Source organism: Diceros bicornis, chromosome 24, assembly GCF_020826845.1.
Source record: "Diceros bicornis minor isolate mBicDic1 chromosome 24, mDicBic1.mat.cur, whole genome shotgun sequence".
Classification (NCBI taxonomy): domain Eukaryota; kingdom Metazoa; phylum Chordata; class Mammalia; order Perissodactyla; family Rhinocerotidae; genus Diceros; species Diceros bicornis.
The window spans coordinates 34,842,945-34,861,807 of NC_080763.1; the positions used below are offsets into that span (position 1 = coordinate 34,842,945).

The window sequence follows — 18,863 nt, forward strand, 5'->3', positions numbered from 1 at the left end:
GGTTTACAACTTACTTTTTGTGAAAATGTACATTTTGGTAATTTTGATGTGAAATTAATATCAAGGAACTAAAAGACACTAGGATACTGAAGGATTGTGTAAGTTTGGCAGACAGTAACATCCTCAATTCAGACGTGGTAAACCTATGAAACCTCAGTGTTCTATAGTTCGCTCTTGAAAATCACATCATTTTGAAGTCCAGTAATTTGCATTTATTTTTATTCAGAAATGCTTTCATATTCACTAACTATAATTAAAAGTTTAAAAATTCAAAAGGGACAGAAAATTACAGTGGGTCTTAGACGTTATATCAAACATGCAACATTTTAAGAGTGACATTTAAACAGTATAATTTAGCCCTCATAAGTAATTTTCTTATAATCAAATTATTACAACAGGAACACAAATATATATTACTCTTTAGATTTTTGTTTTACAATATGTTCTTGTCAATGGGACACTTCAAAGTGTTTAAACGTGACAGAAAAGCATGTTTTAAAAACGTACCATGAAAGAAAAAAAGCATCAGAAACACTCCTGTCCTCTGTAGGGTGTGGAGATGGGAAATATTACCATAAAAAAAATCTTACTTCATTTTTCTGGGGGCTCTTTCTGAATATTTACACTTAAGTGTACCGTTCTTTAAAAAGGACTCCTAAAAACAATTTTAGATTTAAAATTAGTATTTTGTTCCTAAGTGAGAAATGTGCCCACTTTCAATATTCCTTTTTATTAATATCTTCTGAATTTTCCTCTTAAGTAGTTGGCTCCGGGCAACTCAGAGTTAGGTTAGGCAGAGCAACACTGGACGAAGGAAATTCTGTCTCACGGCTGACAACACACACTTAATGGTGAAAAAGAATGAGTTAAACTGCTTTAGGAGTTAACATGGGAATCAGAACATCCTGGGGATACTGTAATTTGAAGAAACTGCCCTAAGATTTGACATTCTGGAAATCTACATTTTGGAGAAGCAGCCTCAGAAGAAGGGAAAAGAGATGGCTCCGCAGCTAACTGTAGCCATTAGTCCTTACCTACTCAACTCCCACTGTGACAAGTCCGTCTCAGCCTGGGCCAAAGGCGACACTCCCCTCTTTAATGCAGCCTGGTTCTGCCCACTGCGATGTGCCAATATAGGATGGGGGAGGGGGAGAAAGAAGCTAAAATGGACCTCAGGAGTGAAGTTAGGGGATTAAGGAGCTAAAATTCAAGTTCCTCTTGAATACCACAGCAATCTCTGGTGGCCCCACAAGTTTGGGCTACGGTTTTGGGAGATGAGGTGAAACTATTACTAAGTCTTCCCTTCTTTCAACCAAAAGAAAATATAGCCTCTTCAAGGCTTCTTTTAATGATAATATAAACCTGATTTTATTTGTTTAAAAAGAAGAGAGGTTTAGGTGGAAGAACTCCAAGGAAACAGAGTGAGTCACCGACAGTGACAGGCCTTGAATTTCCTGGGGTTCCTACCTCTAGGGGCTCAGCCCCATACTCCCAAGTCCCTCCCCACTCTCCATCCCAGCATCTCAGTCTGAGCACAGATAACACTGTATTTTTGTAAAGACAGAGGCACCTTGCATTTACCATCTTGCATTTACACTGCACTTACTCTTATCCTAGTCATCCCACATACTCTCATTCCTTATCTCGTCCAAAACACTTCTTCTGAAACAATGTCATGGTTACTGTTTCATCTATACAGCAACACATACATTAAAACTCAGATTTACTGTTTTTAACAAAAAAGTGCTTAAAACCATCCTATGCAATTGTTTTTCACTTCATTTTCAACCAATAAAATCAAACTCATTTAGGTTTACGAATAATACTAAAAAAATAGTGAATCTGATTATTCTCTTACATTTTAAATAACGTGCCTTCATTCACAACTTTCCCTTACATTAACTGACTCATTTCAGTCCTTAATGAGTTGAACTCTTGTTTGGAAAATATAGAAGGTACAAATATATAGAATTTTTAGGATAAAAAATTCTCTGAATATAAAAATGCTTTCTATCTTTCAAAATAACACTTTTAGATTCTTCTGTAGTTTTGGGTTTGGTAACTAAACTGTTAAATACTCAAGGTTTTTAAAAAATAACAAAAGATAATAACATGGTTTTAAATACAAAGTTATATAGGAACTACTCATATCTGTGGGTCAGCCCCATGGAAAGTTCAGTTTCTCAACAAGAAAACCCCAAATATTTCAGTCATAAAATAAAATTCCATTATCAAAAACTAGTTTAAGATAGAAACCTATGCACTTTAATGATTGCCAAAATTGCCCAGTGTAGCTTCAGTAAAATAGAGAATTGTCTAGAAAATACAATCTCCAACATGTGTGCAAGTACTGCAAATCAGACAGACCGGAGCAGGGCAACGCGCTCGAAAGCAAGTCCTTCTTCAGCATCTTTCCCAGGTTAAGAATCCCCCTCTTCAGCCTTAAGCTTTGCACATTTCCTTCAGTGCGCCATCATTCATACCGTCCTTCACGTCCCAATGTAGTATCTGCGTGGATTGAGTGTTGAGGGGAAAGTATGAGTTAGGCAAGCACTTTTTTTTAGCTGTAAACGCTTCACATCATCGGGTCCCCATAAGAAGTTGTGGGAGCTTATATGAGCCTTGAGCTTTTCAGGAACTGAATGAGAACTCGGTATACGAACGTGTACTGGCAGAGGGTCTGCACCATCATCATTCTCTGCTGCCTCAGCATGTCCAGCACCCTTGGGATGTCCAGCACCTAGATTGAGAGAAACAGCGATGAAGAGGATGCATTCCCTGGGGGAGAGCTGGAGCTGGGTGCGGTGTCCTCACAGAGTTCTGGTTAGGAGACAGTCTCTTTTCTACCTTAGCATCTTCTGTTAGAAACCCCCAAGGAACTAAGTGTAGAAAGAACTGAACCGCCAGGCCACCAGGTCCCTCTCTTCCCCAGCCCTGTGCCTAGCCCACTTCTCCCCGCCACCAAAAGAGGACATAAGCACCTCGTTGTGTTCCAGACAGGCAATCATGATCTCCGACAAGATGACGACCCCGGTCCTCCCCACTCCAGCACTGCAGTGGACCAGCAATGGAGGGTTGGGGCTTTTTGGTTCACTTGTACTATTTGTATGGCGTCGAACAGACTGGATCTCTTCAAGGTATGCTGTGAAATACCCATGAAATAGAAAAATACTCAGAGATTAAGGCTTATGAAACTGACAATCTTCAGATTATCTCTACTGATTGAGAGAACTGCAGATAAACACATTGTGTGCCAATTAACCAAGCCCAACTCCTAACTGACAGTGTGATCTTAGGCAAGTCACTGACTCCACCTGGGCTTCATTTTCTCATCTATAAAATGGAGGAGAGAGTCTCTAACAGTCAGTTATGGCATTCTACTCACTACCAAATTATACCTTAAAACTTCTTCTGTTAAGCCTCCCCTAAACACTTAAAACATTTATTTTAAAACAAGTTCAAAGCTTATATGAGACAACATAAAGGAAACATTTCAGGAACCTAAGTCTCCCTCTCCACGGCTATTTCATAGCTCCAGTGGAAGCTGTGCTCCAGTGAAGACACTTACATAAAAATCCCTTGAGGTCCTCTGGACAGCCATGCTCAGGCCAATCTGTGTACTGGAGATGCCAAACCGTCCTCTCCTGCCCCGTGAGAAGGTGCTTCATCTTCAACCCTGTGGTGGCATAGCAGCCGGAGTCTGTGCGGAACCGGGTTGTGATCTTAAACCTTCCATAGGTGACGGTGTTGTGCCTGGAACCAAGTCGTGGCCAATACCTAAAGCTCTTCTCCCTTCCACCCTCCTGTGAAAGACAAGCACAGTCAAAACACAACACGAGATCCAGCAATGGACGTCCTTTCATCCAGACAGCACGTCTGAAATTCAGAACCGCAATCCTACCCTGCCTTTTTCTAAAGATCAGGATTCCACTGATCAACATTAACTGCTCTTCTGAGGCTGAGAAAATCAATTAAGAGAAATGCGTACTTACCTCTTCTGCTGTCACCATCGCTATAATTGCAATTCCCTGTTCCCACACCATCTGCCAAAAATCTTGACAGGTATTCTGTAATGGTCCCTGTGTGGCAATATAATCCCATTCAATTCCACTAACAGAGACCTGAAATCAGAAAAGATTAAAAAAAATTAAGGACGGTGTCAAGATGGCAGCGTAAGCAGACTCCAAACTCACCTCCTCCCATGGACACGACGAATTTACAACTACTCTTGGAAAAATTACCACTACGAGAGAACTGAAAACTGGATAAAAAGAACCCCCACAAAAAGGGACAGTGTTGACTGAGGTCAAAGAGGCAGAAATTCCTTTCTGGAGAGAAAAAAGCCACCTTCTAGGGGCAATGCTTCACGGCAGGCCAGGAGCAATCTTAAGGTATGAAGCCTTTCCTTAGAGGAGTAGGGGATCTGAGCAGGGGAGAGTTACCACAATAAGCAGCTTTTTGACTCAGCACAACAGAGACAAGTGTCATAATACCTGGCTCTGCTGGCTATTAACTACAATGGGGAATACCCCCAGAAAAGCTATCAGACATAAGGGAAAAAAGCCTGCTCTTAAAGAGCCCATGTACAAATTCACCTGTTTCGGAAAGCAACCTAAAATCACCAGAAAGAAAGGTGCACAGTCCTTTGGAGAAAAGAGACTCACCTGATAGGCTCTGGGTGCATCTCAGTAAGAGGTGAGACCTCTCCAGGGACTGAGACATTGGCGGCAGCCATTACTGTGACCTAGTACAGGTGTGCTAACACAGACATTGGCAGACGCCATTGGAGTTCTTCCCCTGTCCTGTTAGCGCAAGGGTTTGCCCCACCCACTAGAGCATTTAATCCAGCTCAACCAAGATTTAATGCAGGGCAGCCTACCGTAGGGACTGGCCCCACCCAACAGCAAGCCCTCATAGGGCTTGTGGGCCCACATAGGCAGGGTGCCTGGAACCTCTGCAACCAGGCGAGTGGGTCCACCTCTGCGAGGCAGGATATGCAGAAGGGGCGGGCCTGCATTGGTGGAGTGTGTGGGGCCTCTGCAGTGGGGCGACTGGGTCCACTTCAGTGGGTCAGGGTGCATACACAGGGCAGCACTGTGTTGACGGGTTGTGTGGCCCTGCAGGCCGTGGGGCCTGTCAGCTGCAACAGACTTGTGCTCCTCTAATAGCTACATAGGGGATTGGCCTCATCTTCCAATTGGGCCCTCCTATGCCTGGGGCCGGCCCCACTCAGCTGCAACCCTAAGAGAGCTGACGAGAGCCTTGTAGGCCAGAGGCCTACAGCAACTGTAAGCTCTTGAGCCTAGCAACCAGCCACACTGGGGGCCTACTCACTTAACAGAAAAACTGCAACAGGAATGTGCTATTAGACCTTGCAGCCAACTGTGCTGGGGCCAGGGGGGCAGCCTAGCCTCCCCGGGCACCTGCAGCAACAGCAACCCTGCCACAACAGAAGGAGGCATGTAGCCCACACAGGAGACACTCTTGGAACATTTGGAACTGGTGATGAGAGGGAAGTACACTGCTGGGCCTCATAAGGCATCTCTTACATGAGGCCACCTCTCCAAGATCAGCAGATGTAGCTGATCTACCTAATACACAGATATAAGCCCAGAGAAAGAGGCAAAATGAGGAGGCAAAGGAATATGTTCCAAGTAAGGAAACAGGACAAAACCCCAGGATAAGAACTAAACAAAAGAGAAATAAACAATCGAACTGACAAAGAGTTCAAACAAAGGATGCTCACTGATCTTGGGAGAAGAATGGATGAACTCAGTGAGAACTTCAACAAAGAACTGGAAAATATAAAAAAGAACCAATTAGAAACAAAGAATACAATACTGGAAATGAAAAATTCACTAGAGGGACTCAATAACAGAGTAAATGATACAGAAGAACAGATCAGCGAGCTGGACGAAAGACTAGAGGAAATCACCCAAGCTGAACAGATAAAAGAAAAAAAAATTTAAAAGAACAAGGGCAGTCTAAGGGATCTCTGGGACATCAAGTGCACTAACATCCATGTTATAGGTGTCCCAGAAGGAGAAGAGAGAGACAAAAGGGCAGAGAATCTATTTGAAGAATTAATAGCTGAAAACTTTCCTAACCTAAGAAAGGAAACAGACATCCAGGTACAGGAAGCACAGAGAGCACCAAACAAGATAAACCCAAAGAGGCCCACACCAAGACACATTATAATTAAAATGTCAAAAATTAAAGAGAGAATCCTAAAAGCCACAAGAGAAAGGCAACAAATTACATACAGAGGAAACTCCATAAGGCTATCAGCTGACTTCTCAGCAGAAACCTTACAGGCTAGAAGGGAGTGGCACGGTATATTTCAAGTGCTGAAAGGAAAAAACCTACAGCCAAGAATACTCTACCTGGTGAGGTTATTATTCAGAATGAAAGGAGAGAGAAATAGTTTCCCAGACAAGCAAAAACTAAACGACTTTATCACCAAGAAACCAGCTTTACAATAAATGCTAAAAGGACTTATTTAAGTGGAAAAGAGAAGACCACAAATAGGAGTAAGAAAATTATCCAAAAAAAGCAATAAAACCACTGGTAAAGGCAAATATACAATAAAGGTAGCAGATCAACCCCCTATGAAGCTAATATGAAGGTCAAAAATCAAAAGTACTAAAATTATTTATTTCTTGGGCCGGGCCCCGTGGCTTAGCAGTTAAGTGCGCGCACTCCGCTGCTGGCGGCCCGGGTTCGGATCCCGGGCGTGCACCAACGCACCGCTTCTCTGGCCATGCTGAGGCTGCGTCCCACATGCAGCAACTAGAAGGATGTGCAGCTATGACATACAACTATCTACTGGGGCTTTGGGCGAAAATAAATAAATAAATAAAATTTAAAAATAAATAAATAAAGTAAAATTATCTATTTCCATGATAAGAGGGTAACAGATACCCACACACAAAAAAAAGAGGTTAGATATGATATCAAAAAGATAAAATGTGGGACGAGGGAAGTAAAAGAGTAGAGCTTTTGGCAAGAGGTCAAACTAAAGAGACCATCAACTTAATATAGACTGCTATATACATAGGTTATTATATATGAACCTCATGGTAGTCACAAACCAGAAACCTATAGTAAATACACAAAAAATTAAGAGAAAGGAACCAAAACATAATACTACAGAAAGCCATAAAACCACAAGGGAAGAGAGCAAGAGAAGAAGAAAGGAACAGAGAAGAACTACTAAAACACCCAGAAAAAAAAAGTAACAAAATGGCATAAGTACATTCTTATTAATAGCTGCTTTCAATGTCAATGGACTAAATGCTCCAATCAAAAGGCATAGGGTGGCCGATTGGATAAAAAAACAAGACCCATATATATGCTGCATACAAGAGACACACTTCAGACCTAAAGACACTCACAAACTGAAAGTGAAGGGATGGAAAAAGATACTCCATGCAAATGGCAATGAAAAGAAAGCTGGGGTAGCAATACTTATATCAAACAAAATAGACTTTAAAACAAAAACTCTATCAAGAAACAAGGGCATTACATAATGATAAAAGGAACAATCCAACAAGAGGAGATAACACTTGTAAATATCTAAACACCCAACATAAGAGCACCTAAATATATAAAGCAATTATTAACAGACATAAAAGGAGAAACACACAGCAACACAATAATAGTAGGGGACTTTAACACCACACTTACACCAATGATAGATCAATAATGAATATTAGACCAGCTGGACTTAGTAGACATATACAGAACATTCCATCCAAAGCCCACAGAATACACATTCTTTTTTTGTTTGTTTGTTTTGTTTATTGCAGTAACATTGGTTTATAACATTGTATAATTTCAGGTGTACATCATTATATTTCTGTTTCTGCACGGATTACATCATGTTCTCATGTTCACCACCCAAATACTAATTACAATCCATCACCACACACATGAGAATACATGTTCTTTTCTAATGCACATTCTCCAGGACAGATCACATATTAGGCCACAAAACAAGTCTCAATATATTTAAGAAGACTAAAATAATTCCAAGCATCTTTTCTGACCACACCAGTATGAAACTAGAAATCAACTACAGGAAGAAAATGGGAAAAGCCACAAATATTAAAATGCTACTGAACAACGATTGAGTCAATGAAGAAATCAAAGGAGAAATCAAAAAATACCTGGAGACAAATGAAAATGAAAATGTGACATGCCAAAATTTATGGGATACAGCAAAAGCAGTTCTAAGAGGGAAGTTTACAGCAATGCAGGCCTATCTCAACAAACAAGAAAAATGTCAAATAAACAATCTAACAGTGCACGTAAAGGAATTGGAAAAAGAAGAACAAAAAAAGCCCAAAATCAGTAGAAGAAAGGAAATAATAAAAATCAGAGTGGAAATAAATCAAATAGAGACTAAAAAACAATAGGAAAAAAAGTCAATGAAACTAAGAGCTGGTTCTTCTAAAAAATAAACAAAATTGACAAACTTTAGCCAGATTCACCAAGAAAACAAGAGAAGGCTCAAATAAATAAAATTAGAAATGAAAGAGGAGAAATTATAACAGACACCTCAGAAATACAAAAGATTGTAAGAGAATACTATGAAAAGCTATACACCAACAAACTGGATAATCTAGAAAAAATGGATAAATTCTTAGAATCATACAACCTTCCAAAACTGAATCAAGAAGAAACAGAGAATCTGAATAGACCAATCACCAGTAAGGAGATCAAAACTCCCCCAAAATAAAAGTTCAGGACCAGACAGCTGCCCTGGTGAATTCTACCAAACATTCAAAGAAGACTTAATAGCTATCCTTCTCAAACTATTCCAAAGAATTGACGAGGAGGGGAAGCTTCGTAACTCATTCTACGCAGCCAACATTATCCTGATACCAAAACCAGACAAAGACAACACAAAAAAAAGAAAACTGTAGGCCAATATCACTGATGAACATTGATGCAAAAATCCTCAACAAAATACTAGCAAATCGAATACAACAATACATGAAAAAGATCATACACCATGATCAAGTGGGATTTACTCCAGGGATGCAGAGATGGTTCAACATTCCCAAATGAATTAACGTGATACACCACATTAACAAAATGAAAAATAAACATCACATGATCATCTCAATAGATGCATAGAAAGCATATGACAAGATACAGCATCCATTTATGATAAAAACTCTGAATAAAATGGGTATAGAAGGAAAGTACCTCAACATAATAAAGGCCATATATGACAAACCCACAGCTAATATCATCCTCAATGGTGAAAAACTGAAAACTATCCCTCTAAGAACAAGAACTAGACAAGGATGCCCACTTTCACCAGTCGTATTTATCACAGTATTAGAAGTCCTAGCCAGAGCAATCAGGCAAGAAAAAGAAATAAAAGGGATGTACATTGGAAAAGAAGAAGTAAAACTGTCACTATTTGCAGATGACAGGATTTTACATATAGATAACCCTAAAGAATCCACCAAAAAACTTTTAGAAATAATAAACGAATACAGTAAAGTTGCAGGATACAAAGTCAACATACAAAAATCAACTGCCTTTCTATACACTAACAATGTAGTAGCAGAAAGAGAAATTAAGAATACCATCCCATTTACAACTGCAACAAAAAGAATAAAATACCTAGGAATAAGTTTAACTGAAGAGGTGAAAGACCTGTACACTGAAAACCATAAAACATTCCTGAAAGAAACAGAAGACAACACAAAGAAATGGAAAGACAGTCCATGCTCTTGGATTGGAAGAATTAACATAATTAAATGTCCATACTTCCTACAGCAATCTATAGATTCAGTGCAATCCCAATCAAAGTTCCAATGACATTTTTCACAGAAACAGAACAAAGAATCCTAAAATTTATATGGAACAACAAAAGACCCCAAATAGCCAAAGGAATCCTGAGAAAAAAGAACAAAGCTGGAGGTATCACACTCCCTGATTTCAAAATATACTACAAAGCTATGGTAACCAAAACAGGATGGTACTGGCACAAAAACAGACACACAGATCAATGAAACAGAACTGAGAGCCTACAAATAAACACACATATCTATAGACAGCTAATTTTCAACAGAGGAGCCAAAAACATACAATGGAGAAAGGAAAGTCTCTTCAATAAACAGTGTTGGGAAAACTGGACAGCCACATGCAAAAGAATGAAAGTAGACCGTTATCTTACACCATACACAAAAATTAACCCAAAAGAATTAACGACTTGAATGTAAGACCTGAAACCATAAAAATTCTAGAAGAAAACATACGCACTACGCTCTTTGACATTGGTCTTAGCAGCATATTTTCAAGTACCATGTCTGACCGGGCAAGGGAAACAATAGAAAAAATAAACAAATGAGACTACATCAAACTAAAAAGATTCTGCACAGCAAAGGAAACCATCAACAAAACAAAAACACAACCTAAGAATTGGAAGAAGATATTTGCAAACCATATCTGATAAGGGGTTAATAGCCAAAATATATAAAGAACTCATACATCTCAACAACAAAAAAACTAACAACGCAATTAAAAAATGGGCAGAAGATCTGAACAGACCTTTCTCCAAAGAAGATATACAGATGGCCAACAGGCACATGTAAAGATGTTTAACATCACTAAGGGAAATGCAAATCAAAACTACAATGAGATATCACCTCATGCCTGTCAGAATGGCTATAATTAGCAAGACAGGAAACAATAAGTGTTGGAGAAGATGTGGAGAAATGGGAACTCTCATACACTACTGGTGGGAGTGCAAACTGGTACAGCCACTATGGAAAACAGTATGGAGATTCCTCGAAAAATTAAGAATAGAACTACCTTACAATCCAGCTATTCCACTGCTGAGTATTTGCCCAAAGAACATGAAAACACAAACGCACAAAGATATATGCACCCCTATGTTCACTGCAGCATTATTCACAATAGCCAAGACTTGGAAGCAACCTAGGTGCCCATCAAGGGACAAATGGATAAAGAAGATGTGGTATATATACACAATGGAATACTACTCAGCCATAAAAAAGGATGAAACCCGGTCATTTATGAGAACATGGATGGACCTTGAGGGTATCATGCTAAGCGAAATAAGTAACAGGGAGAAAGTCAAATACCATATGATCTCACTCATAAATAGAACATAAAAACAACAACAAACAAACACTTAGAATCAGAGATTGGACTGGTGGTTACCAGAGGGGAAGGGGGGAGGGAGAAGGGTGAAGGGGGTTATTAGGCACATGTGTGTGGTGATGGATTGTAATTAGTCTTCGGGTGGCGAACATGATGTAATCTACACAGAAACTGAAATATTACAGAAATAAACCCACACATCTATGGACAGCTAATCTTCGACAAAGGAGCCAAGAACATACAATGGAGAAAGGAAAGTCTCTTCAACAAATGGTGTTGGGAAAACTGGACAGCCACATGCAAAAAAATGAAAATAGACCATTACCTTACACCATACACAAAAATTAACTCAAAATGGATTAAAGACTTGAATGTAAGACCTGAAACCATGAAACTTCTAGAAGAAAACATAAGCAGTATGCTATTCGACATCAGCCCTAGCAACATATTTTCAAGCACCATGTCTGACTGGGCAAGAGAAACAACAGAAAAAATAAACAAATGGGACTACATCAAACTAAAAAGCTTCTGCACAGCAAAGGAAACCATCAACAAAACGAAAAGACAACCTAACAATTGGGAGAAGATATTTGCAAACCATACATCTGATAAGGGCTTAATCTCAAAAATATATAAAGAACTCATGCATCTCAACAACAAAAAAACTAACAACCCAATTAAAAAATGGGCAAAAGACCTGAACAGACATTTCTCCAAAGAAGATATACAGATGACACATGAAAAGATGTTCAAAATCACTATCAGGGAAATGCAAATCAAAACTACAATGAGATATCACCTCACGCCTGTCAGAATGGCTATAATTAACAAGACAGGAAACAACATGTGTTGGAGAGGATGCGGAGAGAAGGGAACTCTCATACACTGCTGGTGGGAGTGCAAACTGGTGCAGCCACTATGGAAAACAGTATGGAGATTCCTCAAAAAATCAAGGATAGAACTACCATATGATCCAGCTATTCCACTGCTGGGTGTTTATCCAAAGGACTTGAAAACACCAATTTGTAAAGGTACATGCACCCCTGTGTTCATTGCAGCGTTATTCACAATAGCCAAGACTTGGAAGCAACCTAAGTGCCCATCAAGGGACGAATGGATAAAGAAGCTGTGGTATATATACACAATGGAATACTACTCAGCCATAAGAAATGATGAAATCCAGCCATTTGTGACAACGTGGATGGACATTGTGGGTATAATGCAAAGTGAAATAAGTCAGAGGGAAAAGGTCAAATACCGTATGATTTCCTTCATTAAGTAGTAGATAATAACAATAATAAACAAACACATAGGGACAGAGATTGGATTGGTGGTTACCAGAGGAGAAGGGGGGAGGGAGGAGGGTGAAAGGGATAATTAGGCACATGTGTGTGGTGATGGGTTGTAATTAGTATTTTGGTGGTGAACATGATGTAATCTATGCAGAAATAGAAGTATAATGATGTACACCTGAAATTTTTACAATGTTATAAACCAATGTTACTGCAATAAACAAAAAATTAAAAAAAAAAAAGAAAGAAAGAAGATGTGGTATATATACACAATGGAATACTACTCAGCCATAAGAAACGATGAAATCCAGCCATTTCTGACAACATGGATGGACATTGAGGGTATTATGCAAAGTGAAATAAGTCAGAAGGAGAAGGTCAAATACTGTATGATCTCACTCATTAAGTAGTAGATAATAACAACAACAAACAAACACATAGAGACAGAGATTGGATTGGTGGTTACCAGAGGGGAAGGGAGGAGGGAGGAAGGCGAAAGGGATAATTAGGCACATGTGTGTGGTGATGGATTGTAATTAGTATTCGGGTGGTGAACATGAGAACATGATGTAACCCATGCAGAAATAAAAGTATAATGATGTACACCTGAAATGTATACAATGTTATAAACCAATGTTACCGCAATAAACAAAACAAAACAAAGAAACTGAAATATAACGATGTACACCCGAAATTTATATGTTATAAACTAATGTTACCACAATAAACAAATAAAAATTAATATGTGTGTATAATACATGTATATCTGCATGCATGATATCTGCATTATGTATATCTGCATGCATGTATGCACCTTTGTTCATGATAAAACTAAAAAAGTAAACTGAATTATTCAGCAGAATAAAGGCATTTATTTTTTCCTTATTAATACAATTTCCATTACTGACCTTTTTATAAACTTATGTACTCTGAATTCACATAATAATCTATGTGACCGGGGGCAATTTGTTTAACCTCTCTGAATCTCAGTTCTCATGCATAAAATACGAATATTGCCTACCCTCCTGGGGCTGTTGTCAGGATTAAGTGAGTCAATACACCACTGCCTTGCACATAAAAGGCTCTTACTAAGTGGTTGCTGCTGCTGCTCTGATGGTTTTTCTTCTTATAAAAATATCAACCTCATAGTGCCCCAAATCTCAAACACAATTTCCCCTTGTGAAGTACTAAACACATTCGAAAAACTATTAGCAATGAAGCCAACACTTAAGTTAAATGTCAGATTTCTAGGAAAAAAGAAATTTTCCTCCTTAAGGTAGTCTCATCTCTGAACTTCTCAGTCAGGTCACCCTCCATAATGATAAGTACTAAGTTTCCACATAAGATTTCAGCTGCTTGAGAGGAGTCGGTTACTCTAGAGTAATTACTGGATTTGTAGTCAGGAGATCTGGGTTAAATCTCAGCTCCCCTGGTTTTCAGTGACGACAATAACTATGTTCTGAGCGCTCACTGAGTGGAAAGCCTGTGCCAAGCACTGTTCCTCCCAGGCTCTCATGTAAGGCTGCCAGCCCTGAGTCACACCCGCGTCCTCTCACCAAGCACCCACTCAGGGGCAGGCACTGTGGGTGGCGCCAGTTACCACAGCGAACAAGAACTAGGCAGGAAGGGTCTGATGGTGAGGGAGCGAAGGGGGAGGTGTCAGCATTTCTTTATTCAGAGATCAGCACAGGGAGGGCCCACACTGGTGAGAGGTAGAGCGGGAATTCTGAAGCTCACACTCTTTCCACTGTTCTTCAGGATGCCCCTGAAGATTCTGAAATACCACTATAGAACCACAACATTATTCAATTCTTATCCAGCCAGTCATGAGAGACTGGATGAGTTATGCCAAAGAAATGGTCGGTTTTCAAATAAACTATGTCCACATTAAAAAGCACATGCGTAGATTCCCAAAGACCATCAAGGGTACTGGCATTCATAGGCAGATTGTCAGGTCTCTAAAAAGCCTCAAATGTGAAACTGCTCCATCAAATATCACCTGCAAACTAAGTAAAATGTGGAAAAGAAGAAAAACAACACCTGATTATAGACACTCACTAGAAGGAAATTTCTCCTCCCTAAAACAAAGAATTTTCTTCCTAGCCAGCATGAACAAGGGTATGGAGAAGAGAAGGACGGCTTTACTCAGCTACCTGCTGTGAAGCATCACCTTTTCCATTTTAGTGGGTATAACATCATGCCAGTTAAATGGCATTATACTGCTTCCAGGGGAAAAATAGCACTGCTTCTTTGAAGAACAAATGATGTTTAAAAATGATTACAGGGAGTATGCAAAGAGAACAGATGGCACCTTCATAAGTAAAAGCTTTGTGAACACCATCAAAAAACCCAGACACTCTGTTACATAAAATGCAGGAAGGTATGTGATGAAGAAAAATCAATTCAGCTGCTCCTGAGAGAATTTACAAGCTAGAACAAGGTCTTCAGATTTGTAAGAACCAAGATCTAAAGTCAGGCAAATAAATGATTCCCAAGATGTGGTAACAGTGTTGGGGACAGAGTGGTTTACCCCGTGGAGAGAGCAAATGTGACTCTGGCTCTGCTGATAGACACTTTCTCTCCAGCCCTGGGGTATGGATTTCCCAGCTTATAATATCGTTTGCCACAATGGTTCAAAACTAGGGTGTTTTTAGAATACAGACATGAATACAATTCTTACTATTCTTGTAATTTAACTTAAAACTTCACATCCCGTCAATTACTCTAAATGTTCCTCTCACCTTAATATGTGATGCATTGATGTAACCAGTATTGTTTTCTTTCGTTGGGACCAACTCCACTCTGGTATCGTCATAGGGAAGGACATCTTGGAATCGATTTCTTTCTGCATTTTCAGGGAGTCGTGCTGTTGAGCACTCCCCATCAACTAGCCGTTTTTTAAGAATTCTTTCATATTCTGTGAATACCATTCCCTGTTCTAACCGCTGTTCCAGAATTTTACACTGTAAAATAGAATATGTGGAATAAAATGAATACAGTCACATGCCACAGCTGCATTTTGATTGTACATTTGAAATCTTATTTTCTGCTTCAAGTCTAGCATTATCTAATATGGAAAATTCTAGGTGAAACCAAAGTTAAATTTTTAACAAGCCATAACAAGAGTTAAAAGAACAAATGAAATAATCTTCTTAGTGAGAATATAATGCAAAGTTCTGTTAAAAGGTGAAAATTGGCCTAAAACGTGTTGAATTCATTTTCTCTATATCTATGTTCAGTTTTTTGACTCCTCAGAACCAGAAAATTTTCCTGGAGAACAGTAAATCCTACAGTAGGATAATCAATTCCAACCTCTGTGAACAAATGCTTCAATTTTATAATAAATGATACATTAAAAACTAAAAACAGTAATAAATATTGGAAACTATGTCTCCAGAATCCAGTTGTAAGGAAATTAATTTTTGCTTAGGATAATTCATGCCTGTCTGATTTTAATATAAGAAAACCTCATAGCAAATACATCTTGGTCACAAAGAAAGTTTTGAAAAGTTCAGTAACTATTTACCCTTGAAATAAATTTTCAATATAATGAAAGCAGTCAATGTCTGCTTTCTTTCCTGTGTGTACTCATATGCACTTGTCGATTTCCTCTAACTTTAAGGCCATCAAAAATCAAGACTGCCACAGATAGCTGGAAGAAGGTAAAGAATAACACTGAGAAACAAAAAATCAACATTTAGCCTGAAATTATCTATTAAAACATTAGCTATAAATTTGCCCCACTTTTGAGGTCTAGATTACAAAATTCCTTAATATTCATTTCTGATTATTAAATGTGTTAGAAAATTCACTAAGATCTCATGAAGGCATTTTTGTAGTATTTTACCGATTGTCCCAGAGACAGCACACAGCCCACGTGTCTCATACCTACCCTCTCATCATTAGTGGCTCTGGCAGGCACTTCCTTTCCTTCATCAGGCAGAGGCAAGCGAGACAGGGAGAGTCCATTCAGGGCAGCCAACTTGAGAGGACCAATTTTTTTTGCATCTACTCGGCTCTTTTTCATTCCCTATAAAGATATTTATATGTATGTATGAAATATACACAAATACAACCCCTTTGAAAAGAAATTCCAATGGACTCAAGGCTGGAAACAGAGGGAATGCTCTCCTTTGCCAACAACCACAGGAGAGATTACACTCTTTCACACACACACACATATATATATACAGTTTAACAAACATTAGGAGAAAGGCATTCCTTTCTAGGCCAAAGCACTGATAAGTTTTCCAGATATAACGTTTTGAAATGCAACTGGTTTCAGGGCTCTGTTGTAACAAAAGGTGAGGCTCCAGGCAGACAGCATTCCTTCACAGAACTCCCAAATTTCAAAATGTGACACAAAAATCAGCTGCAGTCCACAAAAAGGGTTTTAAATGCAGTCACCTGACTGTAATAAGTAGCTTTTATAATTTTTAAAAAATATAAACTAGTTCTTTAAATCATTCTGAAAAAACTACCACTTTCCTATTCTGCGAATACCATTCCCTGTTCTAAGCGCTGTTCCAGAATTTTACACTATAAAATAGAATATGTGGAGTTACATGAATATAGTCACATCCACAGCTGCATTTGGATTGTATATCTGAAATCTTTCTGTGGTCGTGCTCTCTGTTCTATTCTACACTCTGTGGCAGACTTGCGTGACCTGGGTTGGATCACTATACCACTCAGAACCACCTCATTTTTAAACCACGAAAATAATACAGGGCTGAAATCTCAATCATGACACCAGAAGGAGAGGGTAGAAGACAGAGTATCAGCAGAATGCTGCCTCTTGAAAACAGGTGTTTTCTAAAATTATTATTAAATCTAACGATTTTCCTCTGTAAGGCAAACAAGTGTAAGAGCGCTAAGTCTCCTTAGATATTCTACATCTCCTTGGAAGCCATCATAATTATAACCACAGTAGCCCTAATTTGAAAGAAATGGTTTTCTCCGTCCGTCTCATAAATGAAATCAGCTTTGCTACAGCTCTACCAGCCTGGGCGGGAGGGAGAGAGGAGGGAGGCAGGCACAGACTAAAAGGTTCCTGCCCAGGCTAAAATTTCACGATTCTAATGTGTGAAGAAAACAGAGGTATGCTGGTAAATGTTTAACAACTGGTGGGGAGGGCTCTGATCTGTAAAGTTTGCCGATTTCCACAGTGCAAATACTCCCAGCATGGCCATCTCAAACTGCCAATGCAACATCCACTGGCTCACAAGATGCCTGAAAATTTAAGTCAGCTCTCGCCTGCCAGTATGAGGAGGCTCCAGCACCTTGCCTGAAAGTGACTCAAAACGCCCAGCACGATATGCTGGATGAAGCCGACTGGCTGTAAGGTCAGTTCTGAAGCCTGATTTGAAGAAAGGTGTTTACAGTCAAAACTAGCCTCAAATACCCCTTACTTAGCCCTTAGAGTACAAGCATGTACAGTGATTTCTTATGTGAGAACCATCACGCAAGACTAAGGGCGCAACAACAACAAACTCCTTATGTAGCTGTGTGAGCACTCAAACCAGTCTACCTTTTTCAGATAACAATCAAGTCCCTGGAGGTGGAGATGGGTGGAGAATTCTAAAACGTTCTTGCTTGTCTGCAATTTATTTCACTGTTGTTAATATTAAACCTTTATAAGCTTAATTCACATTAGTATACTTGTTTGTTGTAACAATTAAACAAGATAATGGCAACCCCAGTTACCATGAATGGGTCAGAGGGTTTAGGAGGAGGCTGGGCCCTTCAACTCTTGGGAAGTCAGTAAGTTGCATGTATGATGCAACCTCACAGTAGTAAAATTTGATGGAGCACTTTCTCTGTGTCAGGACCTCACTTTACCCCCCCAACAACTCTGTGGGGTCATCTTCATTTACAAATGAGAAAACTGAGTCAGAGAGAGATTAAATAGCTTGACCCAGGTCACAGAGCTTCCTCTTTATACCATCATGCATAATGACATTTTAGTCAATGAGGGACCGGTGGTCCCATAAGATTAGTACCATATAGCCTAGCTAAGTAGTTGGCTACACCATCTAGGTTTGTTTAAGTACACTCTACGATGTTTGCACAACAAAATCGCCTAACGACACGTTTCTCAAAACGTATCCCCATCGTTAAGCGACACATGACTCTGTACGGTAATCAGTATCAAAACAATAAAAATCTTTCATTAAAATCAGTTATGCTACATCATAGAATTCAGAAAGCATTTTTCATGCCTAACCTTATGTGGGACTTAAAACAATGCCACAGCAGGCAGAGGAGGGGTGACTGTCCCCGGTTTACAGATGAGAACCCGAGGTCCTGGTGCATGAAGGGCCCCGCCCACTGAGCAGAGAACTAATAAATGGCAGAGTCTAGACTCAGACCCAAGTTTTTCCATGCTCAGGTCCTATACCTTTCCCCTTGCTCACAGCTGCCATA

General features: G+C 39.4%; 1 protein-coding gene across 2 annotated transcripts in view; it reads right to left on the minus strand.

Annotated features, from left to right (window-relative positions):
* Nucleotides 1–202: 202 nt before the first annotated feature.
* The window catches only part of PTPN21 (protein tyrosine phosphatase non-receptor type 21), a 79,428-nt gene continuing 60,767 nt past the window's right edge, over nt 203–18,863 (minus strand). For both annotated transcript variants that reach the window (XM_058567507.1, XM_058567508.1), the window contains exons 14-19: nt 16,330–16,467; nt 15,179–15,400; nt 3,993–4,121; nt 3,569–3,803; nt 2,982–3,142; nt 203–2,740 (exon numbers count right to left, since the gene is read on the minus strand). In XM_058567507.1, coding sequence (XP_058423490.1) covers nt 2,612–2,740; nt 2,982–3,142; nt 3,569–3,803; nt 3,993–4,121; nt 15,179–15,400; nt 16,330–16,467 — 1,014 coding nt within the window. In that variant the 3' untranslated portion in view covers nt 203–2,611. The remainder of the gene's footprint in view (nt 2,741–2,981; nt 3,143–3,568; nt 3,804–3,992; nt 4,122–15,178; nt 15,401–16,329; nt 16,468–18,863) is intronic.